We start from the raw sequence: 18,073 nt of genomic DNA, 5'->3' as shown, positions 1-18,073 counted from the left end.
CCCACCACGCACTTCACTCCATCCCTCCGTGAACGCTGCCTCAGCACAGGGCCCAGCAGGCAGGAAAGCCAATCAACCTCCTGCACTACACACAGGTGACTACCTTGAGCAGTTTGCTATAGCGGTGGAAAGCTTACTAGAATACAGACTTAGCATGGATGTTCAGACATTTTACGGCAGAAATGTCAATTCATTCAATCAGTAAATTATAAACATTTCTAACCTCGTACCTAAAATCCTAACTACGGAGACACCAAAGCTTTCCATAAAAGCACAAGAGAATTCCCGTCTATTTCACAGAGGTATCACGAGGAGTGGGTTGATAGGTTCTACTTCTAGACCACTGGGAGTCTTCAAAAGAATGATGTCAAGACCAACACTACACCTGAGTTCACATCCCAGCAGTCTCCCACTGGATGAACTAACACTCTCTCTCTCTCTCTCTCTCTCTCTCTGTGTGTGTGTGTGTGTGTGCTTATCTCTGTCTCTCTCTGAACCTCTGTCTCTCTGTACCTGTCTCTCTGTACCTCTTTGTCTGTTTATCTCTCTCTCTCACACACACACAGCAGCAGCAGAATTATTAAAAAATACTATTCTTTCAGTAAAGAAAAGCAAAGAGCCTTCCATGAACATCAGAGCACCGTGCCCGATCAGCAGATGCTGATACGAAACCTCTTGCGCCTCTGAGTCTTTTTACATTTCTATTTCCCTTTTCAATGTTATTCTAAAGATTACAGAACAAACATGTATACATCCGGCAGTCAGAGTTTTAAATTCTGCCCTGAGACTGTGTGCGTGGGCAGCACACAGAGAAATACAACTCACGCTATCCAGATAGTTCGCTAGGCGGATCATCTCTTCTCGCACAGCAGTCTGGTTTCTTCCCATCAAGTCATACTGGAAGAGCAAAGGAAGAAAACCATGATCACAAAGCGGCCAAGCAGTCAAGATACCTGCACTCCCCTACACTGGAGAGAAAATGCCAAGGATTTCTTCGGAACAAAAAATGGAAGCATCTAGGCATTTTGCAGCATTTCAAATGAACCAACCTCCTTGTGCTGGCTGGAATGAGAACCGTCTCCCATAGGCTCAGGAGTCTGAACACCTGGTCCCAGTCAATACTGCCGTTTGGGGAGCTAAGGAGGTGGGGATTCGCTAGAGGAAGTATGCCACTGGAGCGGGCTTTGTAAGTGAAATCGTCCCGCCATTTCCAGGTCTGCCACCTGCTGCCGTGTGTCCCCACCATTAGGGATCTAGCCCTTGGGAACCATAAACCACAATAAACTTCTTTTGTGGGTGGCCGTGGTCATGGAGCGCTCTCACAGCAACAGAAAACTAAGACACTAAGGGACACATTTTAGTGGCAAATAAGAGAAAAATAGTAAGCCACAATAATTAGAGATGCATGGAAGTCTTAAGTTTTCTTCAAATGCATGTAATTTTAGAATAGATTTTCTTAATATTACTCTCACTGATTTTTACTTGTTTGTTTGTTTGTTTGTTTGTTTGTTTGTTTGTTTGTTTGTTTTCCAGGCAGGATTTCTCTGTAGCTTTGGAGCCTGTCCTGGAACTAGCTCTTGTAGATCAGGTTGGCCTTGAACTCACAGAGATCCGCCTGCCTCTGCCTCTCGAGTGCTGGGATTAAAGGTGTGTGCCACCACCTCTCAGCTATTCTTACTGACTTTAATACAAATTATTCTCAAGATTTCACAAAGGTACAATCTTTAAAAGCTTAAATAATAGCATGAAACACTATGTAATAGATTTCCTAATCTTTTATGTCTTAGGCTAATGCCGTCAACAATAAACTATTTCTAGACCCAAAGCTAAACTAATAATGAGAGGTTAGTCCAGGATCATGAGTTCAAAACTGTTATGTGGCTGGAAAACTAGAGATACAGAAATTCTACCATGTTAGACCAAGTGCTTTATTGATGCTTTGTTTGTATCCGGCTAAATTTGCACATCTATTTCAATGTTATTTTTAAACAACCTACTGCTAACAGAAAGAAAAGCTTACGGAGTTTGTGACTTCACTCTGTGACAAAGGTCCTAGCAACAGAACCTGTGGCTGTATCTGTTCAGTCAGAGCCTGCATTTCACAGAACTTGATGGCATTGGAAGCACTGTTACTCTGAACTATTTTCTATAAGAGTGTAGTCAGTCTCTCTGGGGAAAATCATGGAGAAAAATACTTTCAATCTCTATTTCTGCCACTTATCCAAACAGTCTACAGAACCTTTTGGCCTCTGTGGGGGCTGGGTTCACGCTGGCCCCTTCCCTTGCTTCCTTCTGCCACCAGGGGCTCATAAGCACACCAAGTACACATATGTGCAGCTCTGACTAATCAGGGCTTTTACCAACCTACACACAAGAAGGGACTTCTAAAAACCAGGAAAAGGGATCTTCAAAATGTTCTCTGTGGCTTGCCAGAAAAGACCTGCCAATCAAATCATGTTTATGAATAATTTTTCATACAAGCCAAAGAGGTAAAAGTCACCCGGAACATTACCAACCATCTATATGATTTATATTTATATTATATTTAAATTATTTAGGAGCAATGTGAGAAACCAACAATCTTGTAGTAGCTGAAAAGGACACAGTACGTCGTGTAAGCAAAACAAGCAATTCGGTCTTTCAGAACAGCTATGAAAAGCATCCAGCTATTGCCCTGTAGCCTGAAAATGCTCAGAGATTCTACAGCAGGCCCGGCCCCGGGCTGGTCCCTTAGACTGAGGAAGACATCCTCTGAAACAGCATAAAGCAAGTCAGCCTCACGGGGCGGCACCCAACTGTCCTGGCATGTATAGACTGGAGTTACACTGTCCCATTTAGGTCTGTGGATAGAGCTAAATCAAGCGGGCATGAGTACACACCTATAAATTCTGCACTCGAGAGACTCAGGCAAGACGGCTAGGAGCTCAGGACATCGCAAACCCCTGCCTCCAAATAAATAAATAAATGAGTCAATAAATAAGCTATTTTAATCTTGAGATGACCACTTAAGCCAACTATTTATCGTGTTTTATATTTTCTTCATAAATTACTCACTTCTCAACTGCTTTTTTATGGAAAGGGGGGAAAAGTCAGCAATTCCTACCCTTTCCTTGTCTACAACAATGAACAGCTCCACGTAGCGGGTCTGCGGAAGAACAGCTCTTCGCCTCTGTTAAAGACAAGCATCATAGAACAGGTTTGTTAGGAGACTAGATACAGTCCACAAAAGCAACAACCAAACCAAGATCTAGTCATGTGACTTCATTCTGCTAAAAGCGGTATCATCAGTTGGTTTACTTAGCACACCCATGTCAACATCACAGAAGTATTAGCTGCTATTTGTACTGATAAGAGAGAAACTCTAAGGATAAAATGGGTTTTCTATGTCTTTAAAGAGCAAAATCACTGTTTTCTTAATTGAAGCACATATGCATAGACCTTGTAAAGGGAAACCTGATTACCATGCTAAGACAGAAAGAAAATCACCGGCTGAGAGCTGAGAAAAAGATGAGCAGGGTCGCCAGTGCAAACACACGGCTTAGTTATGTCCTCTAACAGAAATCCATGCCACAGAGAATAAGCAAATGCTTAACAGCTCTCCAGTGGCTAATGAGTACGGAGCAGAGAAGGCGATGATAGCAATGGCATGGTCAGGTGATGGTTAAGGCAGCATTGTGGTAAATACTCTTCATCTCACAGAACAAAACTGCACACCTCACCCAGCATGTGTGCCATGTCACCCGTGGAGAGCTGGCAATCCAGAGCATCCTCAAGAAGCCTCAGAAGCAGGACCTGAGTGTCCCTGAGAAGTATCTGAAGCAATAATTACTGTAAATCTGTATCTCTCTCTGTCTCCTTTCCTCTTTTCTTTATCTCCCCCACCTAAAGCTGGTGGTATCTAAGTAAAACCTCCACTGCTCTCTTGGCCAGAGAGCAATGATTACACAGCAATGCCTAAGAGATCGCTACTTAAGACTTAAGCCCTCCCTGAAAATGTTGACTGCTCTCCTCTCAGTCACCAGAACTACCTATTGCTCATCTTCCCATACCCTGGCTCTGGTCCCAAGACCTGGCACGGAACTGGGGAAAGACAACAATCACTGTTTCAGTGTGAAAAGGAACGATTTCTTAGCAACAGTCTGAGGCGAACAGAGAGAGCCATTGCTCCTTACGCGCAGCAGCTGAGTCAGGCTTGGGTGCTCCTCCTCCTCATCGTCCTTTGTGGCCTTCTTCTCTGTGTCCCCGTTAGAAACACCACATTTCAGAGGCTCCTGGTGGACACCGTCCATGGGGTAGAATATGTGCTCGAAGTGTGAGCTGTTGTGCAGAGGTTCGATGCCAAAGCTGGCGTTCTCAAAGTGCAGCAATCCTCTGCGTGGTGCGGGACACAGACCAGTGTAGAAGGAAAAGAAACACACAGGACGAATCAGAAGCTGACTTTACAGTACAGTCTCGAACACGAAGAAGGGAGGGATGGAGAGTCCGGCAGACATAAACGTCTACTTTTGGTCCTCCACTTACTCAGCTCCAACATGAAGCCTGCAGAGCAGCTGGGAGAAAGGGTGGAGCTGGCGCCAGAGTTTGACCCCAGATATGTTTTCTGTGAGCCCAGGGACTCCCAGCGGGTCATTTATCCTTGGCCTTAGTATAGAATCTACACAAAATGGTTCCCATTAAATTATTTAATATGCACAAAATACTTAAGACTATTTCCTGGCAGACAGGAAGCGTTAGTAAGTGTTCTTTCTAATCATTTATAGCTGACCCGAGAATGGAAAGTAGTATCTATTAGTTCAGTCAATCAGGACAGCTCCACACACTCAGGCCTCCACGGTTGGTAACAGCAGCGCTATTATAACTGGCGTGTGACAGGATTTCTCCGGGCCTTGTTTACTTATCTGAATATGACCATAATTTGCTTATCTGAATATGATAATAATAAGCCCTTTTACTATCAATGTGACACTTGCATAAAATAATACAGGAAAAAAATTTACAAGGTACTATAGGAACTTAAAATGTATTTTGTTACAAATAGCAAATTTTTTGTAGTCTGAAAAAATGAAATTCTCCCAGTGGACATTACAACTGAGCAATTACTAGATTTTTCTAAACAAATATTCCAAGAATATCTGAAGCATGCCTGGAAAGGTTTTTAGTAACCTCGAAGTAAGATCCAACTTCATGAGACACCAAAAGGAACCCAGTCTGGAACCAGGAGGAGAGGTAAGGGCGGAGCAGGGAGACAGAGCAGGGGATTCCTCACCTGAGTCCGGAGCAGACGCTCACAGCAACGGCTGAATTGTGCATGCCCTCCACGTAGCCCCGGTAATGGCAGTGTTTCTAAATGAAAAACACACACTCTTCAGACACTGCTGTGCTGCTCAAAACCATCAAGATGCTACAAAGCCAACCGAATTCCTGGGCTAACCTAAGAAACAACCTAAGAAATACCATGCGCGTGCTCCAGGCTACCTGAAGACGATCTGCTGTCACACAACAACACACAAATGTCCAAGCAGGATTCCCCAAGGATACCAGTTACCAACAGTCCTGCCCTGTGACCTTCCAGTACAGAAACAGCAGGTTGGAGTTACACTGCATTTAACATTTTAGGTTACAGTTGGTCCAGAAAACTCCAAAGAAGAATTAATGTGTAAAGACCTGGTTCAGGGCTGAGAAGGCCCCCCAGAAAGGAGGCCATTCTGCATAGGGGATGGCTGTCAGCACTGGGTGAGTTCCCCTTTTCCCCTGGGCACATTAAAAATTGAATGAAATGTATGCCCTGGCAGTGATGAAGCATGCATGGGCAGCCTGTATATGGTGGATCTGTTGAACTTGTCCATATTGGGTTTCAGTTGATGAGGATGACTGACCAGGTCTCTTCCTCAAAAGGGCACCAGATCTCATTACAGATGGCTGTGAGCCACCATGTGGTTGCTGGGAATTGAACTCAGGACCTTTAGAAGAGCGGCAGTGCAATGCTTTTAACCACTGAGCCATCTCTCCAGCCCAAGGGCACATTAGTTACACTAACCTATATATAGCCATCTTAGAAAGCTTAAATGCCTTTATCCTAAATTTGGGGCAAGAAATTAACCAGCCAAAAATACAAAAGTCAGCATCACTTGCCAACAGCAAACTTGAGTGCACCAGGAGATTTTGTGACCTGTAAGACAGTCCCAAAGCACCGTATTAGAAAAGCCACAGATAGGGACTCCTACCCTTCCAGACAGGAAGATGCACACCAGGCCAGTGAGTAACAGGACACACCGGCCACTGACATCTGGACCACAAGCAAGTCTTTCAACAAACGGGAGTGCATGTAGGGCTTCCTACAGGCACATTTTAGCACACTGGGCAAAGGCGCACCTTTAGTAACGAATGCTGCTATCTACTGAACAGACACACAGAAAAGAGTAACCTTCATATCACAGGAGAACAAACTCCAAATAGATCAAAAATCAAAATGTAAAAACTGAAAGAGTATAAAATGTTAGAGAAAACGTGAATAAAGCCCTTTAACCCAGGAGAATGGATGAAAACCTCTAGCCTGTCACTCAAAACCTAGATGCACTGGATAGTGGCAAATCACTGTAATCCTTGAGGCTGAGCAGGAAGAGCTGGAGTTCCGGGCCAGCCTGGGCTACAGGTAAGACTCTGCTCAAAGTAACGATAGTAAGATTATCTAGGTGCAATGAAAGGAAAGAGGAAAGACCTTTGCTACATCAAAAAATAATTTAAGCTTCTACACGAAAAGAAAGGCATAAAACCCTCAAAAGCAAAAAACCAGAAGGAAATACTTGCAAATTACATAACAAAGAGTTCCTATCCCCAAATATAAACATCTCTTAAACTAGGGGTTCTCAGCCTGGGGTCTTGACCCCTTCGGAGGTTGAAAAAAATCCTTTCACAGGGCCCCATATTAGATGTCCTGCATGTCAGATTTTTACATTATGATTCATAACAGTAGCAAAATTACAGTTATGAAGTAGCTACAAAATCATTTTAAGGTTGGGTGCATTGAAGAGAACGGTGTTGCAGGGCCGCAGCATTAGGAAGGTTGAGAAGCACTGTCTTACATGCCTAGTAGGAGACTGGACAGAGGACAGAACTTACAGATGCACTCACATATACAGAACTGTTAGCCAGCGGGACCTGCGCAGGATGTGTCGCTAGTAAGACACACTGGGAAACAAGAAAGCTGGCCAGTGCCAACAGGTGACCCTGAAGCCAGAAGCCTGACGACGTTTGTTTAATAACTCGCCTTTATGAAGTATTTCCACAGCATTCTATCTAGTTCTGCTGCAGGTGCCTTATCTGTGTGACCAGATCTGCCAAGAAAGACCCAATACCTCCAATTTTACTAAAACCTCATTAACGGATGAAAGCCTGCGGTCTGTCAACACTCAGGCTGACTTTCTCACATACCCTTGCTCTCTATTCAGCCCGCAGATGAACATTAACAAACCACCACCTGTTCCAAGGCCAAAAGGACTTTGTCCCAGGTCACTGCGTGTTCTTCTAAACATTATTTACTGCTCCGGATAGTCCCCAACTCCCCCATTCCTAGAGGAAACAGTATGCGAGTTTCTAGAGTATGCTAGGCTAGCTGTAACCACACTGATTTCTTACATATTGTAGCTTTTCCCTTTTATGTGCTAACAAATCTGTATTTGTTTTCTCCTATTTAATCTCTGTCAGCTCATTCCAGCAAACTTTCAAAGAATAGGGAGAAATTTTCTCCTTACCAGCTTAATTCTCAAAAACAAAACATATCGTATTTATAGGTTAACAAAACTGATACTCACACTGCATGGCTGCAGTGAAGAAATGCCCGGTGTGCACCACAGTAAGGACGCGCCCGGTGTGCACCACAGTAAGGACATGCCCGGTGTGCACCACAGTTAAGGACACGCCCGGTGTGCACCACAGTAAGGACACAGCACAGTAAGGACACGCCCGGTGTGCACCACAGTTAAGGACACGCTCGGTGTGTGCCACAGAAAGGACATGCCTGGTGTGCACTACAGTAAGGACACAGCACAGTAAGGACACGCCTGGTATGCACCACAGTAAGGACACGCCTGGTATGCGCCACAGTAAGGACACGCCCGGTATGCGCCATGCTGAGGCACAGACTTGGGGAAACTCTGACCCTTCAGAGCAAAGCAGAGCCACCAGAGAACAGCCCGCTAGCCCAGGGCCCAGGGGGCCTTGCCATCCATTCTCAGAGAGACGGAAGTGTAACAGTGATGAGGGGCAGAGCTGAGAGCAAGTCTACCGAGTCCCAAGATAACCCCAAAGTCCTCAGACATCATAATCACACAGCAATTCAGGCACTTATTTTTCTGGCCTTGTGAGAGCCAGAAAAGAGCTTTATAAATTACTTCAATCTTAAGGAGGAGAATCCCAAAGGAAAACATTTAAAGTTTATAAATATACATGTAAATTAATTGTGCAAAATTAGACAATACCGTGTACCATAAGGGACAATCTAGCCACGTGCAATGAAATGAGAGTATCTAACTTTAACTTTGTATTTCAAATCTATTGGCACACTTTCATTTGTGTGAACAATATTAAACAACCAAGAAATAATGGAAATACTCCATGTTGATACCTGATATTTTTCAAACATCTAGCATTCCATAAAACTAAAATTACTGAAGTTTCTATACAATTAAAATCTAGTTTTGAAATTTAGTAGTCTTTCAATAATGAAAATTGTTATATTTATTTATAAACTGCCAGACTATCTCTTGTAAATAACCTCAAGTATTACCTCATTAAAGTCCCCAGTAACTCCATGAAGTCATAACTACTATACCCATGTTAAAGTGAAGGCACCAAAGCACAAACAATTTGGTACAAAACCCTCACCAGACAATAAACACGGAGCCAGAATTCAAGCTTTAACTGTGTCGGATGGGAGGAGGCTCCACGAAGAACAGTAAGGGCTCAAGGGTGCCAACCATGGTCTTTGGTTTCTTACCATCCATCGCTGGACAGATGGAAATGTGGACAAATTATATTTTATCCGGAATATGCTACAATGTAAATTTAATCTCTTTACTAGCTTCCTATTAAAACAATGCAAAGTTAAGAAAAAAGAATCAGGCAGGGCTATGATGGTGCACGCCTTTAGTCCCAGCACTTGGGAGCCAGAGGCAGGTGAATCTCTGTGAGTTAGGCCAGCCTGGTTCCAGGACAGTCAAGCTACATGAAGAAACCCTATCTGGAGAAAAAAATAAAAATAAAAATAAAAAGGGAATGAGTGAACTAGAAATAGACAAGGCAAAGTCAGCATTTCCTTGTGGTTTTGGGTAGTGCAGACTAAAGCATTTGCTTCCTGTTCTTTTGAAGAATGCTACAAAGGTCCTCAATGCCGTACATGATCCATCTAACATAACAGGGCGGTACAAAGTTCAAGTGAAGCAAGAACATAGTCGGCGGGAGTTCCGACTTCTCATGAGCACTACTGCGGAAGAAGAAGTGTGCACCGCCTAAGTGCCCAGGGAACTGTGACACTCCTCCTCCTGAGCAAAACTAGACCTGCGCGTGCGCCAGGAAGAGACACCACCAGGCCAGGCTCAGCATCTGCCAATTACTTGGAGGATTCCAGACCAGCTCTGTCCCTGAGAGGGTTCTGTTGCCTGACGCAGAGAGGACCACACCTCTTGAGGAATGAAATGTCAGAAAAAAAAAAATCAGAACATCAGAATACGTAACAACAAACAAATGTGGCTTTACTGGACATAAATAACAAAAGGAAGGTAATAGTTTACCAAAACAGTAAACCCTTCATTCAGTCGTCCCCTTCACGACCAGTCGGCATTGTCATTAGAGAACAGTTAGTTACTCTCCCATCTTATAAACGCAAATCTTTTTTTTTTTTTCGGGTTTTCAAGACAGGGTTTCTCTGTGTAACAGTCCTGGAACTTGCTCTATAGGCTGGCCTCGAACTCACAGAGATTCACCTGCCTCTGCATCCCGAGTGCTGGGATTAAAGGTGTGCGCCACCACCACGACCTCCTGGCTTTAAAGACAAATCGTAACTAATGAGTACAGGAGAGTGGTATGGTGTGAACCAGTCTCCTCCAGGGCCATCATACACGGATGGGGAAGGTGTCCTGCGGGACGACAACCGCGCAGTTCAGGGAACTTGACAAGAACACACTGAAACTATGTAAAGTTTCGAGGGGAAGATAAAGTACCTGCATACTGGGACGGTCAGACAGCAGAGAGCCTTCCTCGTTGTAGGTATAAACTACAAAGTCAGTAGGTAAAAGGTCTCTGGAAGAGGAAGAAAAGAGATGTGTCAAGTACCAAGAACTGAAGGCACAGCTCGTAGGACATTGTTCTCAGGAGAGAGGCAGAAATTAGCTTTTAAAAACATTTTCCTGATCCACTATTGTAAAGAAAGTGCTACTGCGAAACCAAAAGCTAACAAACAGACTTGGGTTTCAGACATTAGCTGAGCGATGCAAAGATACGATTCACTCTCCTGGCACCACGTGCACAAGAGAAGAACAAGTGAGGCTGCTGACGCGCTCATGTTTGTACAAGACAAGTAAGTATTTTATATTCCTTTCTACAAAGTCCTATGTAAACAAGAAACATCACTGCCTTAACCTAGGTATGAAGACAAGCGTCTGCTGTCAGGTGTTAAAGGAAATGCCTCCCCCTCACTGAGGAACAGCTGTGTGAACCATGGGAAAGCAATCTTCTCTCACACTGACCTCCAGGCCTTGTGGAAAATCAGGGAAGCAGGATGCACTGTGTGGTTCAAGTTCAAAGCAACCTGAAGCCGCCCAAGACCAACTGACCCTCCTGTCCAGAGATGGACAAACTGATGGTTTGCCCTGCTTGCCCTGAGTGACTTCAGCTACACAACTACTGCGGCACTGAAAACCCTTGGTGAAACTGTGCCTCTGCCTCCTTGAATACAGGAAGCCCCATGGCAGCAAATCTGGAGGCAAAGCCATCCCTGTGACTAAGAGCCTGGAGCACTTGAAGCTCTGAGACTCCAGAGTAATCTTTGTCCCATGTGTCTTTGCGAAGTCCACTCTGTTGCTCTGTGGGCAGTATTCAAAGGAGCCTACGGAGCTGAGTCTTTTCATAAGCTGATCTCACTGGGCATTGGAGTCTATATACACACATGTACCACACACACCAGACATACACCGTACCACTCACACACATACATCCCATACCCGTACCACTCACACACATACATCCCATACATCCTTCACACACACACACACACACCGTACCACTCACACATATACATCCCATACATCCTTCACACACACACACACATCCTTCACATACACACACAATGCACATACACACACACACACGCACCAGACACATATCATACCACTCACACACACACCCCACACATCCTTCACACACACACACACACACACCATACCACACACACACACACCCCACATCCTCCACACACACACACACCATACTACTCACACACACCCCACACATCCTTCACACTTCACACACACACACATACCATACCACTCACACACACACTCCCCACACATCCTTCACACACACACACCATACCACTCACACACACACGTGCACGCGCGCACACACATACACACATCACATCTTACACACACACATATACCCCCTTCACTCTCCCTAAAGGTAAATTTGAAGAATTAAGCTATGCATGCCTGGCTTCCCTCTGCACTGCCTCCTGGAAGTGCAGCCTGTCCAATCACAGCATGAACTCCTGTGGACTTCAGATGCCGGCCTACCCCTATGCAGCAGGGTCAGCAAGAGCGAAATTTGCTGATTTCAGGATTCAGACTCCACTAAGCAATATCCACCTAGAAAAGAAATCACTATACTGCTGAGGGAAAACATAATTAAAAAGGCAAAATAAATGAAATTTCTTACGTATTTCTTTCCAAGTGAATAACATGCTGTTTTCCTTGTGCCTGGATGACATAAGACACCTAAATGCACAGAAAAGGAAAAAGGCAATAATAAAACACCGTCTTGTAAATTACTTTTCAACATACCACAAGAGGCAGGAAAGTTCATTCCAAATTAAAGTAACTTGGCAATGCCTGCAACAGTTAATGGAAAGTTTTTTGGCTTGTTTTTGTTTTTTTGTTTGTTTGTTTGTTTGTTTTGAGACAGGGTTTCTCTGTGGTTTTGGAGCCTGTCCTGGAACTAGCTCTTGTAGACCAGGCTGGCCTCAAACTCACAAAGATCCACCTGCCTCTGCCTCCCAAGTGCTTGGATTAAAGGCGTGCGCCTCCACCGCCTGGCTAATGGAAACTATTCTTAGGCAATATATATTCTATTTATCTCTGTCTCCCTTTAAACCCGGATCACGGAAAATTGCCTGCACTTCTAGCTACTCTTTTTTAATTTGTTTTAGATTTGTCTGTTCGTTCGTTTGTTTGTTTTGTGGGGGTCTCTGTGAACACCACAGCCAGCAGAGTGTCAATCTGCAAGAAGCAAGAAGGAAGTCTGGTTCAATTTAACTCATTAACTGCTGTTAGTTCAAACTTTGAGAGTCTGGCACCAGGTTGTTTATTTTAGGAATATTTAAGCACAGCACAATTTGGAAAAAGTTTCCTGGTAATAATTAGCTCAGTCCCATGTTCACAACAAAGCTTAAGACATGATTCCATAGACACTTTTTAAAGAACATGTGACCTCTTCCATAAATACATGTTCTAAAGATTGACTACATGTGACATTTTAGGGTTCAGGTGTGGTCTCAGTCATATAGACAGTGTGAAAGTCACCAAGCTATTAAGCACCTCCACTCCCAGCCTCCTGGGCAGAGAACAGGTGTCTCCGCCTGAGATGTTTAACATGCCTGGTTTCCCTAGCACTTATCGGTGAGCACCAGAACTTCCTGGCCTCCTACATGATTTTACACACATCATGCTTTAATTGTGTGGAGGTATGTGTACTATGTGTGTGCCTGGTACCCCTGAGTTCAGAAGAGAGTGCCACAGCTCCCGGAACTGGAACTGTGGATGGTTATGAGCTAACCTGTGGGTGCTGGGAAGTGACTCCCAGTCCTCAGCAAGAGCAACAAGTGACCTTAACTGATGAGCCCTTTCTCTAGCCCCAGCTGTCTGCTCTTCCTAAATGTGTTCATGAATCAGCTGTAACTTCAGGAAGTAGTTGCCAGGGCACCCACATGGTGCTTCCTTTGCAGAAGGAGCTCTTCCTTCTGTTTCAGTGAGTTTCGAGAGATTATTTAGTCCTACAAAAGTGGACAAGAAATTCCTGTTCTCTTGTGACCTTCACAGCTTATCTCATCAACTCTAACCCACACTTTCTCCTGCCGCCAACAGCCCCGTGGAGCGAGAACACATCACACACGGACGTGGCAGCGCTTCGGTTTCTTCAACAGTGATAAACAGTGTCATCTTAGAGTTAGTTCATTATTTAGATAACTCTGACTTTGTCATCTTCAAGTTCAGGAGACCCTTTTCTCTAGCCCAAACAATTTCCCTATTCTAACTATAGGACAAACTATTGATCGTAAGGTCATAAACAAGGCTTGATCCCAAGGACAGCACTACTGGGAGGTGTAAGGGATCTACATGTACATGGCTACCTCATCAACAAACAGAAAAAAATCTTCTCCAATGGAAAAACAACACTCAATTTCCTTATAAGCAGTTTTGCTATTTTTTAAATCAGCACATAAAGTATTTGATATTAAAACTCTACTCAGCCCCTGAAACAGCCACTGCTGCAGATATCACCCTTCATTAAGAAAAGAAGAAATTGAAATTTCCTTATAGTCACAGTTCTCAAGAGAAAACTCACCTGCTTGGAACTGGACCTCGGAGCTTCCCTTCTTTCTCTAGTTAGTCTCCAAGGTGTTATAATCTCATAAGAAGAAAGATGTTTGGTCTGCTGAATGTCTGCAGCAAAAAGAAAAAATATAACAACGTGAACCCGAAAAACCTACGTGGTACCTAAATACCGGAAATAAAAAAGCAAGTGTTCAGCTGGATATAATGCTGCATGTTTTTAATCCCAGCACTTGGAGGCAGAGGCAGGAGGATCTCTGTGAGATTGAGGCCAGCCTGGGCTACACAGTGACTTCCAGGACAGCTAGAGCTACATACTGAGACCCCCATCTTGAAAATAAAAAAAAACGAAGTGTTCAAATTATTGGGGGAACATCTGATAGCCAAGTGATTTTTTTTTAATTTGTATTTTTTGCTATTACTCTATTTACCAGTGTTTTGCCTGCATGTTTATCTGTGTACCATGGGTGTAAATGGTGCCTGCCAAGGTCAGGTGAGGATGTCAGACCCACTAGAAGCGGAGCTACAGAGAGCTGTAAACTACCATGTGGGTACTGGAAATCGAATATGGGTCCTTTGGAAGGGCAGTCAGTGCTCTTAACTGATGAGCTGTCTCTCCAGACCCTCCTGTGACTTTTTTATATACAATCCTGAACAAGGATGAGAGTGAAAATATTTCCTAAGGAAAAGATGCCAGTCTATATCCAAATAGTGTTGTGTATTTCTGATGTTAAAACAATCATTTTCAAACACTTTACATCTGTATACTCTGGCCCTTTTCCTCAACATAAGTCTTTTGTTTTAAAATCTTGGGGCATAAACAAAAGAAAAGAGCATGAGATTTAATATGGCAGAGTGCCACGTGCCATGCTGGAGCTCAGAGCATGCACTCATCCCTCACTCCCTCCTATGCCTCTCGAGTGATGACATCTTAGGAGAGTAGCTAAACACTGGATAAGATGGTAAGAAGGGGAAGATCCTTTCACTATCAATGGGTCAACACTAATATGTACTAACAGTGGACCAACTGCCTCAGATGGACTGACTACACCATGAATCCACCAGAAGAAAATGTTACACAAAAACATTAGCAGTTAAGAACTCTGGTCATGTGCACTCACATTCTAAAGTTATCAGTAAAACCAAGCGTCTTAGTTGGGGTTTCTATTGCCGTGAAGGGACACCATGACCAAGGCAACTCTTATAAGGAAAATATTTAATTGTGGTGGCAGTTTACAGTTCAGAGGTTTAGCCCATTACTGTCATGGCTGGAACACGGCAGTGTGCAGGCAGACATGGTGCCGGAGAAGGAGCTGAAGTTCTTACATCTTGACTCACAGGCAACAGGATGTTGTCTGAGACACTGGGCATGGCTTGAGCATCTATGCAACCTCAAAGCCTGCCTCTGCAGTGACACACCTTCTCCAACAAGGCCACACCCACTACAACAAAGTCTCACATCCTGATAGTGCCGCTCCCTTTGGGCCATTTTCTTTCGAAACACTACACCGAGTACAACCAGAACTGAAAGATAGGACCAGACATGGTAGTGCGCTCTTCAATCTACTGGTTCTCAACCTGTGGGTCATGACCCCTTTGGGAACCGAATGACCGTTTGTTTCACAGGGGTCATCTAAGACCATCCTACAGACCATTTATTTACATTATGATTCATAACAGTAGCAAAAGTACAGCTATGAAGTAGCAACAAAATAATTCTATGGTTGGGGTCACCACAACATGAGGAGCTGTATTAAAGGGTCGCAGTATTAGGTAGGTTGAGAACCATTGCTCCCAGTACTTGGGAGGCAGAGAAAGTCAGATCTCTCTGAGTTCAAGGCCAGCCAGGGATACATAGTAAGACATGTAAGAAAGGCCTATCTCAAAAGAAAAAAAAAATGCCACCACACTGAACAATAAATCATGTAGGAATTGGATACAGTTTTTCCCTTCCAGTATCATTACTAAGGGCATAACAATTCTTTCTCACTGTTTTCATTGTTGTTTGTTGCTTTTGATACAAGCTAGTCATTCAAGATGACCTTGAACGCATGACCTTCCTGCCCTGTCTTCCCAGGGTTGAGATGACAGAAGCTCACCACTGCACCCAACAGCCATAGTAAAAGTTCTTTCAGGGAAGTCTGGTGAGGGGGATGGTCACTGTGAGGGAGACGGTCACTGTGAGGGGGACGGTCACTGTGAGGGGGACGGGACGGTCACTGTGATGGAGACGGTCACTGTGAGGGGGACGGTCACTGTGATGGAGACGGTCACTGTGAGGGGGACGGTCACTGTGATGGAGACGGTCACTGTGAGGGGGACGGTCACTGTGATGGAGACGGTCACTGTGAGGGGGACGGTCACTGTGATGGAGACGGTCACTGTGAGGGGGACGGTCACTGTGAGGGGGACGGTCACTGTGATGGAGACGGTCACTGTGAGGGGGACGGTCACTGTGAGGGGGACGGTCACTGTGAGGGGGACGGTCACTGTGATGGAGACGGTCACTGTGAGGGGGACGGTCACTGTGAGGGGGACGGTCACTGTGATGGAGACGGTCACTGTGAGGGGGACGGTCACTGTGAGGGGGACGGTCACTGTGAGGGGGACGGTCACTGTGAGGGGGACGGTCACTGTGAGGGGGACGGTCACTGTGAGGGGGACGGTCACTGTGAGGGGGACGGTCACTGTGAGGGGGACGGTCACTGTGAGGGGGACGGTCACTGTGAGGGGGACGGTCACTGGTCACGGGCTCAGGAGCTTCAGAACTGAATGCTGAGGAAGGAGGACAGCTGCATCTCCCTGAGTCACAAGAAGGGAAGTGGGGAATTTCATAGATTGAAAAAGCCTTATAACCAAACGCAGTCTATGGGCCTGTCTGAATCCTTGTTAAAATGAATCAACTGAGAAAACTCTGAGAACATCTGGGAAATTTAGACATAGGAAACGTTTGATAACCTTGGGAGTTGTGCTTAAGGTTCTGTGAGTTAGTGATTCATGCTTAATATTCAATGATAAAATAATGTGCCCAGATATATTTCAATATTACAGTGGACTTGAAGGAAAAACAAAACCAAGATTAAACCTGAATAATGCACATGCAGGCATTCGCTCCTCTTTTTCTGTTCTTATGTATGTTTAAAAACTTCTATAATGCCTGGTGGTGATGGTGCACACCTTTAATGCCAGCACTCAGGGAAGCAGAGGCAAGCAGATCTCTGTAAGTTTGAGGCCAGCCTGGTCTACAGAGCAAGTTCTAGGATAGCCAGAGATACACAGAGAAACCCTGTCTCGAAGAAGAAAAAAACAAAACAAACAAAAACAAAACCTTCTATAATAATATAATTAAGTGGTTACCTACAAGCATGAAAGACTTTTGCTGCAGACAATTATAATTACAAAATAATATACTTGGGCTGGCAAAATGGTTCAGCTGGTAAAAGGCTTGCTGCCCAGCCTGACAACCCTGAGTTGATTCCTGGGACCATGTGGTGGAAGGAGAGAAATGACCCCTAAGAGTTATACTCTGACCTCCCCGACCACACAAAAATACATGTAATTTTAAGATGTGATACTTTATTTACATATTGCAAATGGCGACTCTAAACTGTCATAAACACACAAATAGCATAAATCAATGAACTAATCTGTTGGGTGTCTTTCCATGTGAGGCAGGGTCAGGAAGCAGTAAGAAGTATTTCCTGCAGTGTGCGTCTCCACTGCCTGAGCCGGTTTACAATGACATGTATGCTGCTTCCACTGTTGTTCCTTTGCAAAAACTAAGGCACACCTGCTCAAGTGCTGACCCTGACTGCCTAGCAGCTCTGCCTGCCTCATTTCTAATGTCTTTTTCAGATGCTAGAGATCAACTGGTGAGTTGCACACCAAGGAAAGGCTCTACCAATGAGCAGCCTTCACTACCTGACACCTCAAGAATGGGTTGACCTTTTCACTTGTCCCCGACACCCCCTCCTCCAATGTCACAGCATCTCATTCATATTAACTGCCCATGTCCCTCAGTCTTCTCGCAAACAGATTTGGATGAAGTAATCTAACATTTTCCAAGTTGGCACTGTATAAAACCTGTACATAGTTCAGGACTTCAAAGACATCGACAGGAAAACATAAGCTATGTCAGGTCCAATACAGAGCATACTAAGAGTTTTCCGACTCTTCTCCATCGGTCTCGCAGGCATCTTAACTCATACCATGACTATCATCCAGATATGATGTGGGATGTCCTTCTGTATATA

At 44.4% G+C, this 18,073-nt stretch overlaps 1 protein-coding gene across 3 annotated transcripts in view; it reads right to left on the bottom strand.

The window, feature by feature from the left end:
* Adam9 (ADAM metallopeptidase domain 9) overlaps positions 1-18,073 on the bottom strand; it is a 58,049-nt gene that overhangs the window by 31,423 nt on the left and 8,553 nt on the right. For all 3 annotated transcript variants that reach the window (XM_057752795.1, XM_057752796.1, XM_057752797.1), the window contains exons 2-8: positions 13,834-13,931; positions 11,929-11,987; positions 10,218-10,296; positions 5,267-5,343; positions 4,173-4,371; positions 3,104-3,169; positions 826-897 (exon numbers count right to left, since the gene is read on the bottom strand). In XM_057752795.1, the coding sequence (XP_057608778.1) occupies positions 826-897; positions 3,104-3,169; positions 4,173-4,371; positions 5,267-5,343; positions 10,218-10,296; positions 11,929-11,987; positions 13,834-13,931 (650 nt within the window). The remainder of the gene's footprint in view (positions 1-825; positions 898-3,103; positions 3,170-4,172; positions 4,372-5,266; positions 5,344-10,217; positions 10,297-11,928; positions 11,988-13,833; positions 13,932-18,073) is intronic.

Source organism: Chionomys nivalis, chromosome 20, assembly GCF_950005125.1.
Source record: "Chionomys nivalis chromosome 20, mChiNiv1.1, whole genome shotgun sequence".
NCBI classification, from domain to species: domain Eukaryota; kingdom Metazoa; phylum Chordata; class Mammalia; order Rodentia; family Cricetidae; genus Chionomys; species Chionomys nivalis.
Note: the sequence above shows the minus strand (reverse complement) of the source record. Positions and strands in the feature narration are given on the sequence as shown.